The sequence below is a fragment of the Trachypithecus francoisi genome, unplaced genomic scaffold, assembly GCF_009764315.1.
Source record: "Trachypithecus francoisi isolate TF-2019V2 unplaced genomic scaffold, Tfra_2.0 Lachesis_group4, whole genome shotgun sequence".
Classification (NCBI taxonomy): domain Eukaryota; kingdom Metazoa; phylum Chordata; class Mammalia; order Primates; family Cercopithecidae; genus Trachypithecus; species Trachypithecus francoisi.
The window spans coordinates 142,011,047-142,036,521 of record NW_022681469.1 but is presented as its reverse complement, the minus strand read 5'-3'; the positions used below and the strand labels follow the sequence as shown (position 1 = coordinate 142,036,521).

At 46.7% G+C, this 25,475-nt stretch overlaps 1 protein-coding gene and 1 long non-coding RNA gene across 2 annotated transcripts in view; one reads left to right on the top strand and one right to left on the bottom strand.

The window, feature by feature from the left end:
* PKD1L1 (polycystin 1 like 1, transient receptor potential channel interacting) overlaps nucleotides 1–25,475 on the top strand; it is a 186,103-nt gene that overhangs the window by 136,270 nt on the left and 24,358 nt on the right. Inside the window, exons 47-55 of the mRNA XM_033194210.1 lie at nucleotides 4,796–4,919; nucleotides 6,254–6,337; nucleotides 6,978–7,150; nucleotides 8,220–8,454; nucleotides 10,710–10,814; nucleotides 11,888–12,028; nucleotides 17,210–17,344; nucleotides 19,368–19,595; nucleotides 23,479–23,640. Of these exons, the coding sequence (XP_033050101.1) occupies nucleotides 4,796–4,919; nucleotides 6,254–6,337; nucleotides 6,978–7,150; nucleotides 8,220–8,454; nucleotides 10,710–10,814; nucleotides 11,888–12,028; nucleotides 17,210–17,344; nucleotides 19,368–19,595; nucleotides 23,479–23,640 (1,387 nt within the window). The remainder of the gene's footprint in view (nucleotides 1–4,795; nucleotides 4,920–6,253; nucleotides 6,338–6,977; nucleotides 7,151–8,219; nucleotides 8,455–10,709; nucleotides 10,815–11,887; nucleotides 12,029–17,209; nucleotides 17,345–19,367; nucleotides 19,596–23,478; nucleotides 23,641–25,475) is intronic.
* On the bottom strand, nucleotides 516–24,416 carry LOC117073390. Its single transcript, XR_004433219.1, has 3 exons — nucleotides 24,278–24,416; nucleotides 2,149–2,318; nucleotides 516–839 (listed from the first exon to the last, which is right to left on the bottom strand). It is a non-coding gene; the product is annotated as an uncharacterized LOC117073390 (long non-coding RNA).

The following is a 25,475-nucleotide window of genomic DNA, read 5'->3' as shown; positions in this document are numbered from 1 at the left end:
TCTAGCAGAACCGAAAAGTGAAAAGCAGAAAAATTTCCGTGATGCCACCAGGCAGAGGCAAGCATGATAGCATTTTGTTGTGTCCTATTTCTTTTCCGTGTCTCAGTGCTTCTAAAATTGGGATGCATATTGTCACCAACAGGGGCATTTAATGTGGTCTTCCTTTTTCATTGAGAGTTGTTCTTGAATCCATGGTTAGGCTTTATTTTTACCTGCCACAAATAGTCAGTCTGATAGTCCTTTCAAGGCAGTGTGGCTTTGAATTCTAAAGTGCATGATATGAAATAATATTGGTTCTTCGCTATGATTGCAATGCTGGTAAATACAATAATTCGGTGTGTTCCAGGAGTTACCTTATTTTACCCTGGTGAATATTTAAAGACACATTTATGCAACAGCTCTATGAGTGTGTTGCCTTTGACTAAGTAATTCAATTTGATATAAATACTTTTTGGTTAGATTTTCTGGCAGAAGTGAGTGGCTGGAAAGTCCATTTAATTTTATCAATTATTTCAGAACATATCTATCTTTATTTTTTGTAAGAGAGAGGGTTATTCATACGCAGCAAGATAATGGCTAATGGATATTGTCCCCTTTGTCAGCGTTGTGAACCACTCATAAGGTAAGACCTGGAAGTCCCAGTGCTATGAGTCTGGGTGTTTTGTAGCTCAGTAATCCAAGTTTTTTTTTTTTTTTTTTTTTTCTGCTGAGCATTCTAGTAGTAAAATTAAGTGGAATTTTCTGCCTCCTCATTTGTGAAACGAGCAGTTATTTCCATCCATGACCAACTTTTCAGCCCTCCTATCTGTGCAAGTGCAAGACTGTGCCAGTAGGTGGCGCTGTGTGCAAAACAAAGTGATAATTTGGTCCTCTCAGAAAATGGAAATCTAAACATGAAAAACCTCTGACTTTTGCTAGTTTATTTTTTATCTCACATTTCACAAGTCAACATCATTTGGCATATTTCTCATATGAATTGTTGCTTCTTGATAGTCAAATCAGAAATATCGCAGCTGAGATAATATTTGTGAGATCTCAGGTGCAGATGAGATTGATGTGCCCACATTCACAACTCCTGTGGATTTGCATAGACCTTATATTTCCCATAAGGATGCAAAACCCCACTGCCTCTGGGTGCTCTGGCCACCAGGCAGGGATATTTGTGTGTCCTAGTTGGTAATGGAATGTTTAAAGTGCACCCTCTCCATCTCACCGCCTAGCCCCCAATACCTAATCCTGAAACATCAACAACTGAGGGTTTGGCATTTACTAGCATTCCAGATAGAGAAGCTAAGTAAGCCCAGGAGGGGAAATGGATGAAACAGAGTTCAGAGATCAGGGCCCCAACTCATGTTTGGTTGCTAGGTGACTCTGGCAAGTGCTTGGACTTAGCACCTTCATCTGTAAAGGGAGGGAACTGGACTACTGAGTATTTATGTCTTAAGAAGTCATTGCGTTCTTGGATTTCACCATATTTAAGTTGTATTTGAAGTGTTTCTGAACTTATGAAATACTTCATGAAATTCCAAAAAAAAATGCATAAAACAAAAAATAAACCAGCAAATAAAGCACCAATCAATGAAGCAAGCGTTCTATCCAAGTGCCATAAATGTAAGCAGCTGATTTTATCTTTTGCATTGTTTAGCCAGCTTTGTGGGCTTATTTTATGTAATTGTGGTAATTAATACAGACAGGGCCAGAATACTCCTGGCTCATTGGGTTCACTACCTGCACTTTGGATGTGCCAGGAATGAGGCGTGAGATGTCTACAGTCTGGTCATTGGGTGCTTTGGGTTATTTTCAGGGCTTTTTTAGTTTCTTGATGTTATTTCAATAGGGAAGCAAGTGTCAAGAAGTGATACCATTTCCCCGAAAGTGGTACAAACTCAACATGGCTATAACGTCTATACTTTATTCTTTAAAAACACAGACTATGGAGCATACTAGTTGCTATAAATGTACAATGTTTGTCTGTCAAATCATCTTTTTTCCCACAGCAGATGCTCAACACTTTCCTCGGTTGAAAATACACCTCCAGCCATCCTTTGCCTCTTTCCTACCCTCCCGCCCTTTCACTGCATCTCTGTGCCCCCTGGTTCATTCATCCTTTCCTTTGGCATAAATATTTGCAGAGATGTATCTGCTCACCTTATGCCTCCCACCTCTGTCTCCATCTGTGTTCTCCTTTCCTGATGCCTCCCTGTTGCTTCATTCCATCCTCTGGGTGCTCTGGCAGGCCTCCAACTTGCTCTGCATTTGATAGTTTGACAAAACTTGTAGAGAAGTCCAGAGTTAAGAACCAGTACCCAATAAAAGACCTGCAAAGATTAAGTTCTAAAGATGTACAAACCAATAAAGATCAAATACTTGAAAGGATAAGAGATCATTTCTTTGTAAGAAAAAGGAAATAAAACCAGTCAGATAAATTAATTCACTAGACTTTTACTCATACATGCTATGGAAATTTTTTTTTTTGAGACAGAGCCTCGCTGTTGCCCAGGCTGGAGTGCAGTGATGTGATCTTGGCTCACTGCAGCCTCTGCCTCACAGGTTCAAGGAATTCTCCTGCCTCAGCCCCCCAAGTAGCTGAGACTACAGGCGCACATCACCATGCCTGGCTAATTTTAGTGTTTTTAGTAAAGATGGGGCATTAGCCATATTGGCCAGGCTGGTCTCAAATTCCTGGCCTCAAGTGATCTACCCACCTCGGCCTTCCAAAGTGCTAGGATTACAGACCTGAGCCACCATGCCCAGCCATATGGAAATTTTCGAACACATTTATAGTATATATAGATTTTTTGTTGAAGCTACTGCATCTCTTTATTACTCTACATACTGGTGACATTTATTAGTCTTTGATTTTTTAAATATTGTCCAATTATTGTCATGACTATCAGGTTTTAAAAAAACTGTTTCTAAATTATCTGCAAAATTACAGCATTTGCCAGCCAATTTCCATGGTGTAAATCTTCCCACCACGGTTTTTTTGTTTTGTTTCGTTTTGGTTTTTTTGTTTGTTTGTTTGTTTGTTTGTTGATGAAGGCTCACTCTGTCCCTGAGGCTGGAGTGCAGTGGCATGATCTTGACTCACTGCAACCTGCGTCTCCTGGGTTCCAGCGATTCTCCTGCCTCAGCTTCCTGAGTAGCTGGGATTATAGGCATGCACCATCATGCCCGGCTAATTTTTTGTATTTTTAGTAGAGATGGAGTCTCATCATTTTGGCTAGGCTGGTCTCAAACTCCTGACCTCAGGTGGTCTGCCTGCCTCAGCCTCCCAAAGTTCTGGGATTACAGGCATGAGCCACCGTGCCCGGAACCACCATGGTCTTTTACACCACCAGTGTGACATCACTGAACATGGAGTTGGCAGGATTTGTGCAAAATTGGCTCTTACAATGAGAGTCGGCTCCAGGCCTGCTGTCTACAGCCCAACTTTGCTCTCAGGCCTCGTTTACCAAAGCCATGGCCATCATCTGAATGACTCACGGTGTGTTCATTCTTTGGAGTAGTCTGGATCTGGTGCTGGACCAGGCATTCAATTGCATGTACTTCTTTCTAACTTCTTCTCACCTTAGGACAACATTCCTTTTCCTGAGAACTATTTTGGTCTCCCCTTTTTGTGGAGAGAAACCAGGATGAAACAGCCAAATCAGAGCCATTTCTGTTTGCTGAGGGCATGTTGATGAGCACCCCATCCTTGCCATTCTTCAGTGACTCTTCATGGGAAGCCATGTGTGAGAAAGTTTTTTAGAGTTAGGTGAGAGGTACTTTGCTTTCTCTTAGGAACATTTGATTTTATCCTTTTGCCTCTGGCTGTAGCTCAGAGCCAAATGTACACCCTGCCGCTGCCATGTGCAGCCTTGGCCTATGCATGTGGCTTTATGGCAGTGTCTGAGCAAACTACAAATGATACATTTTGTTCATTTGACATTATTTCAATGCTCCTTTAAATCAGTTCCTTGGTGGAAAAAAATGAAGCATATTTGTAAGCATAATAAAGAAGTTAATTGGAAAGAAAACAGACTAGTGTCTGTGCCGACACTGCACCTCATCTGTGCCTTCACATCTGCCACTCACAGTCACACGCTGCGCCCAGTCGGCAGTCAGTGCAGAGAGAGGATTGGGTCTTGGTCTGGGTGTCCCAGAGCCTCCCTTGTCTACCCTAGCCCCAGTGCTCCCTCTGCACCAGCCGTGTGGCCCCCACACCTTCCCACCCTTTAGGCTTGTGGAAGCCCTCACCGTCCCCTCTGCCTGGAATACCCTCCCTCAGACGACCATGGGCTCCACCCTCACCTTCAGGTCTTTGCTGGACATCACCCCCTACTGGAGCCTTCCATGGCTGCTTGAACATCTGCTCACTCCACCACTTGCCTGTCTTCCCTGCTTTTTTTTTTTTTCCCTCCTTCATATTTGTCACAGCATAGTATATGTTTGCTTATTTATCTTATTTGTTGCCTGTTTCCCCACAGGAGGGCAGATAATTGATTTTCTGTTTCCCAGTGCCTAGAAGAGTGCCTGACACCTAGTAGTTGCATAGTAATGTTTGTTGAGTGACTGACTGACTGAGCAAATGAACAAGTGCTTCATCCACCATTCTCTCTTATCTCCTGCTGCTAAGGAGCAAAGTGAGTTCCAGGGTTTCATGCTTCACGCTGCAGGCAGCTTTAGTTTAATTCCTACGGAGTACCTGAAATCTGAATGAGAGAAAAATTGGCAAGAAAATATGCTTTTGTTCTCACGTTTAAATGTTCTTGTTGATGCAAAAACAACTTTTTATTTTTGTTCTTGCATTAAGAAATGCCAGAAACTCCTTTGGTGGCCTGAGAAACATCACTGACTGGTGGGACTGGAGTCTGACCACACTTCTGGACAGCCTGTACCCGGGAGGCTCCCCAACAACCCGTGTGCCGGGGGCTCAGGTGAGCTTTCCATCTCCTCTTCATAGGAGATCATCTCAGAAAAGCCATCTTGCAGTGGGTGAATCAGTCACTAATACTGAACCGCAGCACTGCGTAGGTTCTCGAATGAGCATGCAGGTGTAAGGCCGGTGGCTCTCCAGCGGGTCCCAGCAGAGCATCCTGTTCCTTTCCTGCCGGAACCCGTTGGCCCCATCCCATTACACCCTGCTGAGCTGCACGGGGGTTCTCCAGATTACTATGCTTCCCAGGCCTGAGATAGACACAGGGCTATGGCAGAGCCTCAGGAGCCCTCAGGCTGATGGGGTGTGAGGTCAGGAAATAGAAGATTCTAGTTCCGTGTGCAAAATACCCTGACAAGGAAACACAAGAACCACACCAAAACAGAGGAAGTGCAAGGAAGCTTCCAGAAAGAGGTGAGGCTGATCCCAAGTTCTGAAAAGTTAATATGCATTTTGCATAATCCCACTCCTTGCTCATCTTTTATTTTCAACCCCTTTTCCATGTTTAAAAATGAAATATACTGGGCGCGGTGGCTCACGCCTGTAATCCCAACACTTGGGGAGGCCGAGGCAGATGGATCACAAGATCAGGAGTTGGAGACCAGCCTGGCCAACATGGTGAAACCCTGTCTCTACTGAAAATACAAAAGTTAGCTGAGTGTGGTGGTGCGTGCCTGTAATCCCAGCTACTTGCGAGGCTGAGGCAAGAGAATTGCTTGAACCCGAGAGGTGAAGGTTGCAGTGAACCAAGATCATGCCACTGCACTCCAGCCTAAAAATACAAAAATTAGCCAGGCATGGTGGCACATGCCTGTAATCCTAGCTACTTGGGAGGCTGAGGCAGGAGAATTGCTTGAACCCAGTGAGTGGAGGTTGCAGTGAGCTGAGGTCGCACCACTGCACTCCAGCCTGGGTGACAGGGCTTTTCTCTGTCTCTAAATTTAAAAAAGACAGAGAAATATATTTATATATTTGTCCATATTCCTTGAGCAGTTTATTTCTAATTTTATTTTGTTGTATTCTATATAGTCTCTTGGGTTGATGATGCTGGAGAAACTTTCAAAAAAGATAAAAGAGAGTATTCTCGTGTGACGCAAGTTACAGACATCATTTGAATGTTAACCCTTTTCCAGGACAAGCCTGGGGAGGTTGTTGCTGCCTTCTTAGAATGTTGGTTATATCCCTAAAATGGTGTTGGAAGGAAAGTAAAACTCTGACCTCTGTGGTAGCAGGTGGAGTTACCCAGAGCATCCCCAAGCCTTTTGAGCGCTGCTTGGTGAGGAGGTTTGACGTCCTCAGCACACCCAGTCCTCATGATCTTTTTTCTCCTTTCAGCCTGGAGCTCTTGGAGGAAAATGCTATCTAATAGGCAGTTCTGTAATTAAGCAACTAAAAGTTTTTCCTAGCCATTTATGCAAGGTAAGATGTTCCTTTTCCTTTTGCTTCCAAAAATAAATGGAATTAGAGAAGTCTAGACAATATTGGGGCAGGACCCTGGCAGATCATTTGAACTTCTCGGAGAGTTCGGTGGTGATTGGAATGGTCAGTGCCAGGGCTGGGGAGAGGGCAAGCCTCGCCCTTCCTTTCTTAACCCTTATGAACCCTTTCCCAAAGCCTCTTCCTTCCTTGGTGTTCTGCTGCAGATTTATTCAGTTCACTCTTTGGCCTTAGAGACTGGCATTCTAGGCAAAACTAGGATTTTTAATCAAACAATCTAAAAATAGAATATTCATATATCCTTTTCTAATGGGGAGGGTGTGCCCTGAGATGGGCATTTTACCTGGCATCTCATGATGGGGAAGTCTTCAAGTGCTCTAAGCCTTAGACCCATACACACCTCAGACGCCAACCTTCCATGGGTAGAACCTTGATCCTGTAGCTTGAGCTAGAGTCTGTAGACCACGAAACAGGCTGCAGAATGATCCTATGAGGAGAGAAGGGCGCCATGTTGCAGGACAGAGCAGGTGTTCACAGGCGGCCAGGCCTGGAGACCCCAGATTGCAGGGTGGCCTTGAGAATAGCATCTGTGTCTTCTTCTGACTGCTGGTTTGTTCTACAGCCTCCCAGGCCATTTTCAGCGCCCACTGAAGACTCTATTCCTACATGTAGCCCCGAAGGTGGAGGCCCTGAGAACCCCTACCTGATAGACCCAGAGAACCAAAACGTGACCCTGAATGGTCCCAGGGGCTATGGGGCAAGGAAGGACTGTGTGCTCAGCCTAGGCAGAACAAGGTCAGTGAGATTCAAAGGTCCGGCGCTCATCCTGCCTGTCGCCGCCACTCCAGCTCGGGTGCCTGCTGGACGCAGTGCATCTGCAGCAGGTGCAGCCTCCTGACAGGCCCGCGAGGTCAGCGCACCACTGCCAGGGGCTCCAGCAAGACTTGTCATTGTTGTGAATGATAGAAGCATCACACAGGCTCAGGCCTCCATGTGGGAGAGCACAGAGCAAACGTTCTTTCAAAAAGTGACTGCTAGAACATCTGGAGCTCATGGAATATAAGGAGCATTTGTTGCGTGCTGACCTTGTGCCAAGCTGGGTGTTTACTGTCTCATTTAATCCTCACCCAGCTCTGTGGAGTAGGCCCCGTGCTACTTTTCCCACGTCCTGAGGGTGAGGGGTGGAGGTTCAAGTGCGTAACAAGCACGACCCCATGTTGCAGCTAGGTCTGAGGTCAAGCTGCCTGCCCCATCCAGCCAGGCACACTGTTGCCCACAGCCGCCCGGGGCTCCCCAAGCAGCATGCACCTCACACTGGGCTGGAGCTGTGCTGACCCAATGGTAACACGGATGGTCTTGGACCAACGGGGAGCTCTAGACAGTTACAGTAATGTGTGCCTTTGAGTAATACTCTTTAAAAAGGAAATGATTTAATTGTTACTAAATACAAATTAGTATTTAGTAACTGCCTTCCCCCAGCTTGTCTGTTCCAAACAATGGGGTCTCTAGAAAAAAAAGAAAAAATGAATATTCTAGAGTCCCTGGGGAGAGACACGGGGCATCTCTGCCTCACATAGGGTGGGGTGGGAAATTGAGGCCTCCGTTCTCCAGGTCCCTCCTGCCTGAGGGTCCCCTGAGCTGCTGCAGGGAAGAGGGTGGGGCAAGGAGAGAGGACAGAGGGCTATTGATGAGGTCCCTTAGATACAGAGGGCCATCTGTCCTGCTCCTTGAAGCCCCAGGCACTGTGTGTCCTTGCAAAGTCTTGCATGGGGTGTTCCTGGCATGGGACCTGCAGCTGGGAGCCTCAGTGGACTTCTGCGCTTCCTCCCTGCCCTGCCCTACCCCAGTGTGTGCTGCTTTACAGGCCGGAAGCCCACACAGCCCTGTCTCGACTCAGGGCCAGCACATGGATTGACCACAGCACCAGGGCTGTGTCTGTGCACTTCACCCTCTATAACCCTCCAACCCAACTCTTCGCCAGCGTGTCCCTGAGCGTGGAGATCCTCCCTACGGGGAGTCTCGTCCCCTCATGTCTGGTGGAGTCATTCAGCATCTTCCGCAGTGACTCAGCCCTGCAGTACCACCTCGTGCTTCCCCAGGTAAGCTGACCTGCCTCTTGGGCCTCCTGGAGGTGCACAGGGAGATGGGGCTTCACCCGGGCTGGGCTTCTCCACCAGACAGGACTAGTTCCCTACCCATCCACCCACCCCTCCGGTCACACTCTTTGTCACATCTACTTCATGTGGCAGGCATCACACTAAGTGCTGGGGCACGAGACGAAGAAGACCCCCAGTGGGGAAACCAATCCTCACATGTGTGGCAAGGGCAAATATAGAGCTGTCTTGAGGTACCAAATTCATCACGGGGAAATTGGGCCTGATGTTTAGATTCCCCCGGGGGTTTAGCTCAGGCTGCTATAACAGAAGAGCCTACGCTGGGTGCTTTGAAAAGAGACATTTATGGCCAGGTGTGGTGGTTTACGCCTGTAATCTCAGCACTTTGGGAGGCCAAGGCAGGCAGATCACAAGGTCAAGAGTTCAAGACCAGCCTGGCCAATAGGTGAAAACCCATCTCTACTAAAAAAAAAAAAATACGAACATTAGCTGGGCATGGTGGCGGGCGCCTGTAATCCCAGCTACTCGGGAGGCTGAGGCAGGAGAATTGCTTGAACCCGGGAGGCAGAGGTTGCAGTGAGCCGAGATCGCGCCACTGCACTCCAGCCTGGGCGACAGAGCAAGACTCCATCTCAAAAAAAAAAAAAAAAAAAAAGACATTTATTTCCCACACTCCCGGAGGCTGGAATTCCGTGATCAAGATCCCAGCCTGGTCAAGTTCTGGCGAGGGCTGTAGTCCTGGGAGATGGCCACCTTCTCACGGTGTGCTCACAGAACCTCTTCTTTGTGGGTGTACACAGGGAAAGAGAGCAAGAGACAGCTGTCTAGGGTCTCTTTGTGTAAGGACACTAATCCTATAGGACCAGGGCCCCAGTTAACCTTGATCGCTTCCTTATAGGCCCCTTCCCGACATATATCCATACTGGGAGTTAGGGCTTCCACCTGTGAATTCAAGGGAACACAAAACTTCAGTCCATAGTACCCAGGGTCTTGGTGAGATGGAATATGTCCACATATCTTCACTGAACAATCCACATCATCAGAAGTCACTCTGAGTTATTCCTTGGGAACTTTCCTGATTTTCTGCCTGTAGCTGACTTTTCTGCTATGAAGAACTAAGTCCTGCTGACGCTTCAGGTCAAGGTTACTTTGCCTGAGGAGTGAAGAGAGGGGAGTCCCAAGAGGTTTTAGACTCTAGGGACTGTTCAGTGGCCCAGTAAAGGCTGTGATTTGCATAGAGCTCAGCTCGCGCTGGAGTGGGCGGAATGGAGGGTGGGAGCCTGGGCCACTGGTCAGAGTCTGCCTGGGGGAGACGCATGAGGCATTTACCTTAGGCATTAAATGTAAGGGGCACCACAAATACTTGGTAATCACGGCAAACAGTATTCTGGTGCAATATTTATAAACATCAGAATTCATATCAAAACATCAGATTCATATCATATTGGACAAAATATGGCAATTGTAGACAACGGCAGGATCAGTTTTCCTGATAGTTTCTTTGCTTCAGGCACCAATAGAGAACAGCACAGCACTGCTGTTAAACACCTTGCAGCACCCAAAAGTGAACCCTGCTCTGATTATGTGTGTAGCTCCTTACAGCGGGCCAATGGGACACAAGGCACATAACTCCAACAGAGGACAGAGAAGATGCATAAAGCCGTGCTGATGTGCTTCGGTTGCTTGCAAATCCATAACTAAATTTGAGTTTGGGTTAGTGATTGAAGGCATGAATCAACAGGTAACTCACCAATGGAAAGAGAACCACATAGAGAACTTTAAGAAAGTGCTTATAAGGGAGCTTTAAAAGAAGGCTTTACTTGGCTGAGAAAACTAATATATATGTATATATAGTTCGTATGTTATCTATTTCACGTGTGCACAGAAACTCACTCTTCTGAGTGGTGCCAAGGCAGGCCTGGAGGATCGGCATGGTAGTCGGGAGGCCTAGTGGCTGTAGATGCCCATATTCCATGCTTTCCCTGAGTGCAGAGACCATCTTGGGTTCTAACCCCTGGCATAGAGTTTCTGTGAGTGCTTGACTTGTGAAGAGGCACCAAACCACCCCAAGTGCCTACCAAAGAGCAAGTTTAGGATTAAACCTCTTCAGAACAGGAAATGGGCTTGCATCCTGGCTACTCAAAGGTAATGGGCAGGGGAGCCGCTCACATGTTTAGACCTTCAAAAAACAACTTATCAGCATTCGTGTTGATCTTGTGTGTTTACATTCTCTCCACCAGCTGGTCTTCCTGGCGCTCAGCCTGATCCACCTCTGTGTTCAACTCTACCATATGATGGACAAGGGTGTCTTCAGCTACTGGCAAAAACCAAGGAACTGGCTGGAGGTAGCCTCTCTTGTGTCATTTTCTTTTGAAAAATAACAATAAACTGTTTGTATCTTGAAAAAATAATTTAAATAAGAAATTGATTATGCACTAGCTACTGCTAACATTATTGCAGTTTTCTCCCTCTAATCTCAAAACAGCATTTGAGATCAGGCATCATTTAGTGTTGTTACAGTCACCATCAATGTACCACACGAATTTCAGCCGAGGTGGTGGTCCCGTAAGATCATATGGTGCTAAGAAATTCCTGTCACCTAATGACATCTTGATTCTGACCCTGTGTAGGCCTAGGCTAAATATGTCTGTTTGTATCTTAGTTTTTGGTAAAGAAGTTTAAAAATAAAAATTTTTAAAAAACTTTTAAACATAGAAGAAAGCTTTTGGAATTAGGATATAAGGAAAATATTTTTTGTACAGCTGTACAGTATGTTTGTGTTTTAAGCTGTGTTATTATAAAGTAAAAAGTTAAAAAGTTAGAAGTTTTTTAAGTAAAACGGTTACAGTAAGCTAAGGTTAATTTATTTCTGAAGAAACAAAAATGTGTTTACAAATTTAGTGTAGCCTAAGTGTGCAGTGTTTTTAAAGTCTACATTAGCGTACAGTAATGCTCTAGGCCTTCACGTTCACTTACCACTCACTCACTGCCTCACCCAGAGCCATTTCTAGTCCTGCAAGTACCGTTCATGGTAAGTGCTGATACAGGTGGACCATTTTTTACCTTTCGTACTGTATTTTTAGTGTATCTTTTCTATGCTTAGATATATTTAGATACACCAGTACTTACCATTGTGTATGATTGCCTACAGTATTCAATACAGGAACACGCTGCACAGGTTTGTAGCCTGGGAACAATAGGCTATCTCATATAACCTAGGTGTGTGGGACTGTCTGTGTTTGTGTAAGTGCACCTTATAATGTTACCCCAAGGACGAAATCGCCCAGCGATGCATTTCTCAGAAGGCATCCCTGTCGTTAAGCAACGCATCACTGTAACTTACAATGCATGTCACATGGGGTGCCAGGTAAGCCCTTCCTCAGGAGCCATCTGAGGGCCTTTCTCTTGGATGTTGCAGCTCTCCGTGGTTGGAGTGAGCCTCACCTACTATGCAGTTTCCGGCCACCTTGCTACTCTTGCTGGAGACGTCACTGACCAGTTTCACAGAGGACTTTGCCAAGCATTTATGGACCTCACCCTCATGACATCATGGAATCAGGTACATAGTGTGTTCAGGGCCATACAGATAGAGGCCATGCACTGTGATGCCATCCAAAAGGCAGAGGTCACACAAGCTCTAGAAGGTGCGAGATAACAGATTTGTTCCATATTGAGAGATGATGCTCTGAGCTGGCAGATGGGACTGGCCAGGACAGTCAGTGAAGGGCCTGGAGAACTTGAGACGTGCTTTGAACACGGGGTGTGTGGATTCTGCGTGGATCAGAACTCAAGAGCCTGGAATTTCCCCAGTGCCTCCAGGGGACCCTAAGGGGCACAGGAAGCAGGTGTTGATGCAGTGTGGAGGAAGGAGGCTAGCACTGACTTGCTCAGACACACTATTTTCTCTCTTCATCCTGGTGACAGTCATAAATGCAGGCAGTATCAGCCACTCTGCAAGTGAAGACACCAAGGCTCACAGAAAGCATCAGGTCCCTCAACAGAGGGAAGTCTGGTTTCAAAGTCCCTGCACCTCCTTCCCCTAGGCGGCCCTTCCTGCAGGGAATGGTTCCCCACAGGACGGGAGCTCCTACCAGGAGGAGCAGGCAAATGAGCACAGATGGGACTGGACGAGCCCCGGGGAGGAGGCTCATGAGACGGGGCAGGATCCCCCCACAACAGCATGGGACACTGCCGTCCTGTGGTCGTGGAAGATGAGCCCACATATTCTGCTTCCTTACCCTGCTGCCCTCAGAACTAGCCCCTCCCCTACCCCCCTTGCCCTCCTTTTCCCATCTAGATGGCGGTCAGGGCCCCAGGGCCACCCCCAGGGCTGGGTGAGTCCTATAGCAACCTAGAGAACAAGGGCCAGTTCCCCTCCAGCTTCAGGCCCCTTCTCCCCACGTCCATCCATCTCCCCTACAACCTCCCTCTCATCCCTTGGCTCCTGTCCTCTGTGTAAGGAGAACCAGGCAGGATGAGGCTCATTTCCACTACACTTCTGCTTCCTCCACCAGTGCCCCAGTCCCTGCCTCCTTTGCAAACTCTTACTTTGCTGCAAGTAAGAGAAACTCCCTAGGCTACAGGAAAGAAACAGGTTCTAACAGAGCCCAAGCCGAAGATTTGGCTTTTCTCCTGAAGTAAAAGAATACATGAGTCTGATAAGACAGAACACTCGCACAAGCAAAGCAAAGCAACTGTCACTCACAGATTGGCAGGGACAGCAGAAGCCTGGGCTGCATGGTGAGCTGCTGCCCCCAGCTCAGGAAAGCTGACCAGGGTGGACAGAGTCCCGTCTGTGTGTGTCCCGACAGAGTCCTGTCTATGAGTGTCCCACTTGCACCAGTTCAGAGAGCCTGGAAAGTCACCTGCCCTGAAGTTTCATAAGCTGGGGGAACATAACATGCTGTGCTAAAGTGTTAGAGGGTATCCTCTTCTCAGAGGAACATGACCAGAGCCCACGCTGTTCCACGTAGTTCCTCCTTATCTCCGGATGTTGCATTCCTAGCAAATTCAACAGTTATTGTGAGAACTATAAGCAAGAAAAGGGAAAGAGCTGGGCTGGCCAAAGCCAACTAGGGACGTGTTCTGCAGGCACTTATCAGCATCTAAGGAAATTGGCATCAAGCAATTATTTGGTTTACTGTCTTCCCCCACAAGGCTGGAAGCTGCAGAATAGAGAATGTATCTAGTTTGTTCACTGCTGCTCACCTGGTACCAATACTGGGGCCTGATGAGGACTGACTGCTTAATTTATTGGCATCGCTCTCTGGGACAGACAGCAGGCTTCCTGGTCTACCTTTTACAGTATAGCTCTGCTAGTCAACCCACTTCCTACTATTTGGGTTCTGGCTTACCCACGTAACTGCGGCCTTGCATGACCCTGGCGGCTGCAATGCCGACACGCCTGGTACTCCGTAGCCTGTGCTTAAAGGCTCACAGATGGTGACTGGCTTTCTCTCTCTCAGTGCACAGCTTACAAGAGCATCTGATTAGTCACTGATTGGCCAGCAGGTGTGGGCCTCAGGAAGGTGGGGCAGAGTGAAACACTTTGTAGGATGTTCTTTTCACCTGATGTGGGCAGGGGAGGTTTTCTAGAAGCATGATTAGGGCAAACATGAATCTGGTCTACATACTGCCCTGGTGACTTGGAGTAAATAGCCTCCTCCTGATTTCTGGCCTTGGGAAGTGAGTTCATCCTCATATCCCTTCCCCCCTCCGATGTCCTATCTTTCTCATTATGTTCCCTGCCCCTGCCAGAAAAACTTAACTGGGGAGAGTCCCTCTTCCCTGGGGATCCTGTCTAGGGCAGGTGTCAATTTCCATTCCCTCAATTAGCTTCTGAGAAGAGCCGACATGTACTGAGGTTTGTTCCTGCCAGGCACTGCCTAAATTCTATATAATCACGTGTATGTTAAGCTATCCAACCATCTAATGAAATAGGCACTAATATGCCACCCATCTAGACCGAGGCTCTGAAAGGTTAAGCAACTGGCACAAGGTCACTCACATTGACATAGGAGCTGCACTGGAATTGGCCTCTGGTCTTGGGGTCCTGGGTAGCCGCATGCCTAAGCACAGAACTATAATGCAATGGAACGGCCCTCCAAGGACATGGTCCACACTGTCCTGGCCCAGGAGTGCTCCAGGCAGGAACCTGTATCTCACACCATTCAGCTCTATTGCTGTGTTGCTGTGTGTTCAGGGCCAACTTTTGGGAAATGTGCATTGTAGACGATATTTGTTCTCTGAGGTGCCCTCGTGTACCCATCTCTGTTCTGGGACCTTGGCCTCTGCCCACACTATGGCTTTCCCTCCTGATTCCACTTCTGTGGGCACCTCTTGTGCTGTTCGTCAAATTATTCTCTGTAGAGACAGAGGAATTTAGCTGTAACTTCAATGTAGGCTGCATCCCAGGTGCTGGAAGAACGAGTCATCTTCAAGATAAGCACAAATGACTTTCTGATGATGGAATTTAACACCCAGAATTAAAGAGCTATGATTTGAGCATGTGAAAATGAAAATGCACAGGCTTTAGAGTCAGCAGACCTAAAACTCACTCCCAGCTCCGCTTTGACCATGTGCCATTGGGCAAGTTTCTTAACTTTCTTCAAGTCTTAGTAAGGTAGAACTATGATACACACCTTGGGGGTTTTGCCAGGATTTGAATGTGTGTGTGTGTCTGTGTATTTGTACATGCATATCCAAACATATCCTTTGAACAGCTTGGCACCTAGCAGATATTCCATAAATGAAAGTCCTAGTAATGGTGAATTGCTCAGAAGGCTTTATGGCATCCGTCAGTCAGATGCTGGCAAGAAAGGGGCCCTTTCACTCTGTCCACAGAAGTTTAGAGCTGTGTTGTCCAATAGTCAGCACTAGCCACAGATGGCTATTGAGAACTTGAAATGGGGATAGTCCAAACTGAGATGTGCTGTGGGTGTAAAATACTCACTGGACTTCATAAACTTAGTACAAAAATTTAAAATGTGCTAGGTGCAGTGGCTCACGCCTATAATCCTAGCATTTCGGGAGGCCAAGGTGGGCGGATTGCCTGACCTCAGGAGTTCAAGACCAGCCTGGGCAGGCCGGGCACCCAGGATCACACCTGTAATCCTAGCACTTTGGGAGGCTGAGGCAGGTGGATCACGAGGTCAGGAGTTCGAGACCATCCTGGCTAACACAGTGAGACCACATCTCTACTAAAAATACAAAAAATTAGCCAGGCGTGGTGGTGGGCGCCTGTAGTCCCAGCTACTCGGGAGGCTGAGGCAGGAGAATGGCATGAACCTGAGAGGCGGAGCTTGCAGTGAACAGAGATCACGTCACTGCACTCCAGGCTGGGTGACAGAATGAGACTCTGTCTCAAAAAACAAACAAACAAAAAAACCCAGCCTGGGCAACATGGTGAAATCCCGTCTCTATTAAAATACAAAAAAAATTAGCCGCTGTGGTGGCATATGTCTGTAGTCCCAGCTACTCAGTAGGCTGAGACAGGAGAATTGCTTGAACTCACCAGGAGGCGGGAGGTTGCAGTGAGCCGAGATCCCGCCACTGCACTCGCACTCCAGTCTAGGCGACAGAGCGAGACTCCATCTCAAAAAAAAAAGAAAAAAAAATTAAAAATGTAAGATACCGCAATAATTTTTATGTTGGTTACATATTGACATGATGCTATTTTATACGATTTGACATGAACTCATTTAAACAAAATATATTATAAAATACATTTACTCTGTTTAATTGTACTTTTTAAAACGTAGCTACTAGAAAATTCCACCCGTAGCTTGCGTTGCATTTCTCTTGGCTGGTGCTGGCTAGAGCCCTATCCATCCCCATTCTCCTATGTGTGGCCCTGCCTGCTCTGAAGGAACCCGAGCAGTGACGGCCACTCACAGCTTCTCTAGGTTTTGGTTGTCAGAAGTCATTGTTGACTTTGTCCCAATTACTGAGGAAATAAAACAAACAGAAAACCTTGATTCATTGCCCATATAGATTTTAAACCATCCAGCTGTCATTTCTTTTCTCTTGACCTTACAATTTTGGTGAGAGCATATGAGATCATACACAGAAGTACTTTCCCTGTGAGTCCCTGGTAGGGAGGGGAGAAGGGAAGAGCCTTCCTAGAGGCCTTGTGAATGTGGACGAGTCCAGGAGGCCGTCTGCCCCTGGGTCTGCCGTGCCTCCAGTTGTACCGTGTCTGTCTGTTCACACTGTTTATCTGAGCCATAGACTCTAGAGCTGTAAAAGGGGAGTACCTCCCGTATTTGCGAGGATTACATTTTTAAAAACCTACTTGGAAAGTGTTGGTGCCCTATTCTGTACATGTAACTGGGCGGGGGAAGGAAATAAGCATGCACTAAATACTTCTTTGAGCCCCCTCCGTGGTAATGATTTTCTTATAGCCCAGTAGACTGCGGCGCAGACAGGGAGAACAGATGTGGGGTGGACAGAGTCCCGTCTGTGTGTGCCTGCTAGACCTGCTCCATCCTGGTGTTCAAAGAAATGGCCAGGCCAGAATTCAGAGCAGGTCTTCTCAAAATGCGTTATGATTTGTATTTAGCCCTAGTTCCAACTCATTCTCCTCTGCAGGCATCTGCACTTGATGTTCCTCGGAGACTCATGGGTCTATATAACATCATCAAATCCAATGAACTCTTTATGCACGGCTGACAGCTGTGAATATGTCTGCACCTTTCAGTGACTGGCATGACACACTGACTGCTCTGTTCTTCTGTCTTAGAGGGCTCGATGGCTCCAGGGAATCCTCTTATTCCTCTTCACATTAAAATGCGTCTATCTTCCTGGCATTCAAAACCCAATGGCATCCTGCTCGTCCATGACGCGCCACTCACTCCCCAGCATCTTTGTAGCAGTGGTAAGAACTCTCCCCTCTATCGTGTGATTTCCCTTGTAAACCACTGATCTGTGTACTCTTGTCAGCCTTTCTCAAGGGAAAAACAAACTGCTCTCAAGGTAAACACTGTCTAGAATTCCAGTCTCCTAACCCCTTACGGTGCGGTTTTAGATAACTGATATCAATAGTTATATAGTAAGTTATGGTCATGACAACAATGATCGTGACTTATGAAACACTTGCTCTGTACTATACCTTACAACAGCATGTCATTATTACTAATATAAGTAGTTATTAACACCTACGGAGCTTTCTCTAAGTGCCAGGAATGGCACGTTGGGCCTTTCATAGATTACTTCATTTAACTATCATAACCAAGATATCTATGGGCAGGCACGGTTCTTCTTAGAAGGTTCTCAGGTTTGCCTGGCTCAAAGCCCAGGGCACAGCCAAGTCTTCATCCAGGGCTGGTCCTGAAGTCTGGTCTGGAGGGTGAAGCCCCAAATCAACAGGTCTGGAGTACAGCTTGGAGCCCTGATGAAGTTCCTGGAGTGCTGTTGATTCCGATCTGGTCCCAGCAGGGAAAGAGCTTGCTCCGACCTGACAGGCCCTAGTACAGCACAGAATTGCAATCAGGGCCAACGGAGAGTCTTGGCCAAGTGCCCTGAGTTAGGAGGCTCTGGCTGTCAGCATCCAGGCCACACAGGACACCAAGCACAGGTCTCCTGCTCCAGGGAAGGGGTTCCCCAAACCTTATTCGCCTTGCGGTGGAGGAACACGCTCAGCAAACCAGGGCAGAGAGAACAAACCTGAGAGTCAGAGAGTGTGGCATTCGAACCCAGCTGTCCCACGCCCTAACTCACTGTCGTGAGCATCAGCCAGTTGCCCAACCTCTGCCTCCAGAAAAAGCATTAACAGTGTTTGCCCTGAAGGTTATTACTGGCCTTTGAGATTATATGCGTGTAGAATTTACAGAGCGATTAAACTAGTCATTATTGAGTTTACCAACATGCAAAAATGCTTTTATGTAAGGAAAAAAAAGCCCAGAATATAAATAATTTATGTCCAAATTAAGTAGCAGAATTCTAACTGCAGCAAGTATAGGTGCATAGGCATCAAGAGGAGACCGGGAGACCACACAGCTCAATTTGTCCAGTTGTAGACTCATAGATTGTACTGTCTTTCTTCTGAGTTCCACTGATATCTGATTTCACTTGTGGAGTAAGTAATACTAAAATGAGTCCCAGTGCATTCATAGGGAATGCGTCCAGGGGTACCCGTCCAGGGTTACACATGAATCCAGCAAGGACCCACACAGAACGCAGCTTGTGACTATAGCTGCAGCTGGGTGGGGCCTCTCTGCAGGCCCGTCCACAGTCTACACACACAGCCCCGTGTGGACCTATGGGACAACAGCCTGATGGTCTGATATCCAGGCTGAGAAAATACCTGTCAGCACCAGAGCTGGTTGGAGCAGATGGAGTGAGAAGCATGAACAAGGCCAATGATACACCCCTTAGATCCCAGGCCAAGTTCCCAGTCTGTTAGAACAACCAGGACCATGAAACTTAACCTGAACCAAATTTACATCAAAATCGGAAAGCCCTCCTGATGCTTCCTAAGGGGTTTATTTTACTAAGCTCTGGCCAGGTGCAGGGGACGTAAAGATGATGAGGGAGCTGCCTCCTCGTGGCAACCATGGCCTCCTAAGGGGCCCAAAGGCCAGGGGAGCAGGCCGCTTGTCACCACAGGCAGAGGAGGCAGCTGAGGAAAGGAGAGTGGCACTGGCAGGAAGAGCCCTTGAAAGGGAGGAGGAAGACCAGCCACAGTGTGGGGGGGCTGGTGGGGTGGGAGGAGGGAGGCCTGGGAGAGGGGTGAGAGGGCGACACCGCCTTTTGGGTTCGAAACCAGGGATGACGTGATTGATCCACACTCCCAAAACTGCCCCTCCAAGTTCGTCTCTCTTTTCAACATTTGGAAGTTGAGTCTTCCACTCCTAAGAAGAAGTGACGAGGTCAGTGCTCTCTGGCTTTTCTTTCTCCAGCTGGCGGGGGCCCTGGTGCTGGCTGCCCTCTCCCACCTGCGCCGATTTCTGCTCACTATGTGGGCTCTACCACCTGGTACCTTCACAGAGGCCTTCCCCGGGCTGCTATTTCATTTTCCCAGAAGCCAAAAAGACTCCCTCCTTGGCCTTTCCAAGTCTGACCAGCGGGCCATGGCTTGTTACTTTGGGATCCTTTTAACAGTCTCTGCCACATTGTGTTTTGGAATGGTAAGTAAACACGTCCCCAACTTTCAAGTCATGATTTGTAAAAGTTTCATTTGCTGTTGCAGTGAAACTCTGGTCCACGTGGACAGGGCCAGGCAACACAGGCCAGATCTCATAGTAATGAATCCCTGCTGCCCAGCTCACCTGCCCTGGGAGGTCAGGTCAGTCAAACACAGTTGGTTTGACTCTCCCTTACTCTAGAACAGTCCAGCACGACAGCAGCCACCCCAGGGTGCCACCTCCTCCAGGAAGCTTCCCTGGCCCCCCTCACCCTGCACTGAATCACATCATTTCTTGCTTTGAACTTCATCTGCAATCTCACACTGCCTCAGGGGTATCTGTTGCCTTTTCTCAGTCTTTCCATCTTATCAGAGTTGCACTCCCATCAGCCACCCTCCACTGGACGTGTTCTCCAGGCTAGGTGCCAAAGGAGGAATGGCTCCCTGTTTCACGCCCTCCTAGTGATCTGCCACTGGCAAATCTAGTCATGTCATACACGGCTTAAACTCCTTCAACGGAGGAAGAGATTCTTCTTCCACACAGGGTCAGTGTGGTGTTCCCTCTAGAAGCTCTCCCAGCACCGATCCTCCCCTGGAGCCCCGAGGGCCCTGAGCATGCCTCCTTACTGCACCCATTGTCCTATGCTATTGGTTTTTGTCTCCTTTAGAACTCTAGCCACATTCCTAGCAGGCATATTGGTGTGCCTGCCTTTTAGAGTAGTAGTTTCTGACACATTGTAGAGCCCACTACAAGTGCAGTAAATTGAATATTCAAGCTTTGTAAGTGGATAAAAATTCTCTACAGTCCTTGAAAGTCTACCGGTACTCTAGTTTAGTAGCTAGAGGGAAACTAAAAGTGATTGTTCTAGTCCACACCTTGACAACACTCAGGCCCAAGCCCTTTGCTTTGATCAGCGATCCTAGCTCTCCACTCTTGCTCATCATGAATGCATAAATCCATTGATCACCCATCCACCCACCTGCTCACCAAACTAGTTACCTGTCCACCCATCCACCCACCCATCCATCATTTGTTCATTCACGCACTCATTCAACAAAAACCTCAAGAATGCCCATTATATTCAGGCAATGGCGAAACAAAGATAGTAACTGGTTCCTGCCTTAGGGAGCTCACAGTCCAGAGGGGAAGACTGGCATATACAAACAATTAGGGCGATTTTTATATTTTGAATACCATTTTTAAATTGGATATGTGATTTATTAATATGTAGCTTCTCCTTTTATTCTCTTAACAGCATCTCTACAGAGCAGAAGTTGTAAATTTTGATAAAGGCCAGTTTTTCAATGTTTTCTTCTGTGGATTTTGCTGTTGGTGCCCTGGCTAAAATGAATTGCCAAACCCAAGGTCACATATATTTTCTCCTATTATTTTCTTCTATAATTTTTTTTTTTTTTGAGATGGAGTCTCACCTGTCACCCAGGCTGGAGTGCAGTGGCGTGATCTCAGATCACTGCAACCTCTGCCTCCCAGATTCAAGTGATTCTCCTACCTAAGCCTCCTGAGTAGCTGGGATTACAGGCGTGTGCCACCACGCGTGACTAGTTTTGTATTTTTAGTAGAGACAGGGTTTCGCCATGTTGGTCAGGCTGGTCTCGAACTCCTGACCACGTGATCCTCCAGCCTTGGCCTCCCAAAGTGCTGGGATTACAGACTGAGCCACCGCACCCGGCCTTTCTTCTAGAATTTTTGTAGTTTTATGTTTTACATTTAGGTTAATCATGTGTTTTGAGCTAATTTTAATGTAAGATGTGAGGTATGGAACAGAGTTCCTGTTTTTATAAATGAATATTCAATTATTCCAGCACAATTTTTTTAAAGAATATTTACTCCATTGAATTGCAGAATCTAACTTTGAAGACTGAGATTATCAACGCAATGTGCATGCCTGTATGTAAAGTCTGTGTCTCAGTTTAGGTGTCCCCTGGTGAGCCATTCTGAGCTGTGGGTGAGCCTCAGGAGAGAGGCCTGTGCCTGTGCCTGGGAAACCAGAAAGGGTCTTGGGTTCAGCAACCTGTTGTGCCCTCAACATGTGCTCTATAAGCCTCCAGGTGCTTTTTTGTCAAAAAGCAATCGTCTGTGTGTATCTATATCTGGGTTCTCTTTTCTACTCTATTGATCTTTCCTTTAGCCAATCCCACGAGGTCTTGATCACTCTGTGGCAAATCTTAAAGTAGCATGGATGAGTCCTCCAGCTTTATTCTGTTTTGGTTGTAGCTATTCTAGCTCTTCTGCCTTTCAATGTAAGTTTTAGAATCATCTTGTTAATATCTTTTTAAAAAATCATGTTGATGTTTTGATTGAACTTGCTGTGGAAGTATAAATCAAATTTGGGGGGAGTTGTCATCCTAATATTAAGTTTTTTCAATCCTAGAATTCTGTATTTCTCTCCATTTATTTAGGTAGTCTTTGATTTTTTTTCATCACTGTTTTATAGTTCTCAGCATACAGATCCTACACAATTACAGGCAATTTTAAAGCCTAACTAGAAGTGTCCTCAAATAGCAAGAAACTTAGATCAGAGACTCATTTATTCTTCCTGAGGAGACCAGGAAATCTTCACACAGCAGGAGACGGAGCCTTGATAAGGAGTTCCACTCATGGTGACAACTGCTGAGGTCAGCATTTTAGACAGGGGGCATGCAGGGAGGGCCATGCTGAAGTTCTGGGTCAAGTGGACATTGTGCTGAAAAGGATGGTTAGAGTCAGGAATGAAGGGCCTTGAATATCGTGCTTAGGCACCTGGATGATATCTGCTGAAACAGGCAGGCAATATTGCATTGAGGTCTCTGGGTGCAAGAGTCAGGCCTTGCTATCCCCCGTGGCTGTTTTGCTGGTAAAGCTGGGAGGCCTCAGATTTACACACCAGGGGCCTACCCTTTCAGGCTCCTGAGCATCTTTGCAGAGTTCTGAAACTTTGTGAGGGGTTCGAGGGATTTGGGGACCAATCAAGAACACACATATGACCACAAGAGATGATAACACACACAAGTTTTATTTGGGTAATGTTTTGAAGTGTTTCCATGTGGGGGAACTCCCTCCTGCTATGAAACTGTCCACGGGTTTACAGTGTAGGGGCCAAGAACAATCCATAAAGGAGGAAGAACAAGGGAGATCTCAGGGGAGGGGGCAGCAGAGAGGGAGTTTACCCCTTAGAGGATGCTGCTTGGCAGCATGGAGGGGAGGCTCTGGGTCAGAAAGCTCCTGAGGCCAGTGGCAGCTTGAGGTCTTATAACATTAGCAGTGGGTAACTGCTGTCCCTTGAGGTTTTGCAGGGTGTGTAAAGCTGACAGGCTCTACGTGGCTAAAAAATTGTTTGGGTTATTTTTAAAATAATTGGATGTGTAAAAATTTGAGTTTGGTACCAGTAGGCTTTTGAGCTAATAGCTTACAGTCTGCAGTGAAGAAATAAAACACCTGGAGGCTTATAGAGCACACGCTGAGGGCACAACAGGTTGCTGAACCCAAGACCCTTACAGGTCTCCCAGGCACAGGCACAGGCCTCTCTCCTGAGGCTCACCCACAGCTCAGAATGGCTCACCAGGGGACACCAAAAGTGAGACACAGACTTTACATACAGGCATGCACATTGCGTTGATAATCTCAGTCTTCAAAGTTAGATTCTGAAAACAACATTTATAATACAATGAATTTCCATTGCTGAGATCATCTTACTGCCATTTAGTTCAATTCAGGAGAGGTATTTTCCTGATTTTGCTTTTTCTTAACCAAGAAATCACTATTTTACCAAAAGGTCATGAAGTAGCATCATCAGATATAATCTTCATTGTATAGTTTATCACATTAACGAGGCTCTTTATTTAGGTTGCTAACATGAAATTTGTCTTTATTTTTTTCTTTTTCCTAGCTGAGAGGTTTTCTCATGACTTTACCCCGAAAAAGAAAATATTTTCAAAGTAAATCTCTTGTGAGACTTAAAGATGTCACTGCTTATATGTGGGAAAAGGCCCTCACCTTTCTGAGACTGGAAGCACCAAAGCTGGAAGAGGCTGAGACGGTTGAGAATCACGTAAGCTGTGGGATCTTGGATTACTGAGCGTGATAGCACACACTCAAGGTGATGGTTTCATTGCAGAACTTTGCTGTCAGTTATCAAAGCATGAGTATGTTTCCATGCCAAATCTCATTGCAAAGCCACAGAATTAGTCTCAATCATAGTGCAGCTCATGGAATTTTCCCTTGCAATTCTAAAACACTTTACAGATTACCAAGCACGTTCTCCTGCACTAACTCGCTATAGCCTTATAATGACCTGTACAGTTGGAAAGACAGAGTTTATGGTCTTCCCCAGGACACAGACATGCTGTATTCTGTCCCCTGAGTTAGTCATTTGCTTTTGGTGCCTGCTATCAAACCCAAACTTCTATCTAAAACATGGAGCCTTAGGTGCATTGTTTGAGTCAGTCACCCCAGACATGAATGTAAACAAATCAAACCAGGTGTTTGCACACTGAATACTCACTTACTTCCATGGCTGATGCATTAGTTCGTTTTCACACTTCTGATAAAGACATACCCCAAACTGGGAACGAAAAGAAGTTTAATTGGACTCACAGTTCCACATGACTCGGGAGGCCTCAGATTCATGGTGGGAGGTGAAAGACATACCCCAAACTGGGAACGAAAAGAAGTTTAATTGGACTCACAGTTCCACATGACTCGGGAGGCCTCAGATTCATGGTGGGAGGTGAAAGGCGGCGGCAGGAGAAAAATGATCAAGATGCAAAAGTGGAAACCCACCATAAACCATCAGATCTTGTGGGACTTATTCACTATCATGAGAATAGCATGAGAAACACCAGCCCCTATGATTTAATTACCTCCCACTAGGTCCCTCCCACAACATGCGGGAATTCTGGGAGATACAATTCAAGTTGAGATTTGAATCAGGACACAACCAAACAATATCATTCTGCCCCTGGCCCCTCCAAATCTCATGTCCTCACATTTCAAAACCAATTATGCCTCCCCAACAGTCCCCCAAAGTCAACTCATTTTAGCATTAACCCAAAAGTACACAGTCCAAAGTGTCATCTGAAACAAGGCAAGTCCCTTCTGCCTATGGGCCTGTAAAATCAAAACAGGCTAGTTACTTCCTAGACACAATGTGGGTACAGGTATTGGGTAAATACAACTGTTCCAAATGGGAGAAATTGACCAAAACAAAGGGATTACAGGCCCCATACAAATCCAAAATCCAACAGGTCGATCAAATTTTAAAGCTCCAAAATGATCTCCTTTGATTCCAGGGCTCACATGCAGGTCATGCTGATGCAAGAGGTGGGTTCCCATGGTCTTGGGCAGCTCTGCCCCTGTAGCTTTGCAGGGTACAGCCTCCCTCCCGGCTGCTTTCATGGGCTGGCATTGAGTGTCTGTGGCTTTTCCAGGTACACAGTGCAAGCTGTCAGAGGATCTACCATTCTGGGGTCTGGAGGAAGGTAGCCCTCTTCTCTCAGCTCCACTAGGTCCCTTCCACACTGCCCTAGCAGAAGTTCTCCACGAGGGCCCCACCCCTGCAGAAAACTTTTGCCTGGGCATCCAGGCATTTCCATACATCTTCTGAAATCTGGGCTGAGGTTTCCAAACCTCAGTTCGTGACTTCTGTGCACCCACCGTCTCAACACCACATGGAAGCTGCCAAGGCTTGGGGCTTCCACCCTCTGAAGCCACAGCCCAAGTTGTGCATTGGCCCCTTTCAGCCATGGCTGGAGCAGCTGGGACACAGGGCACCAAGTCTCTAGGCTGCATACAGCACGGGGAACCTTGGCCCAACCCACAAAACCACTTTTTCCTCCTTGGCTTCCAGGCCTGTGATGGGAGGGGCTGCTGTGAGGGTCTCTGACA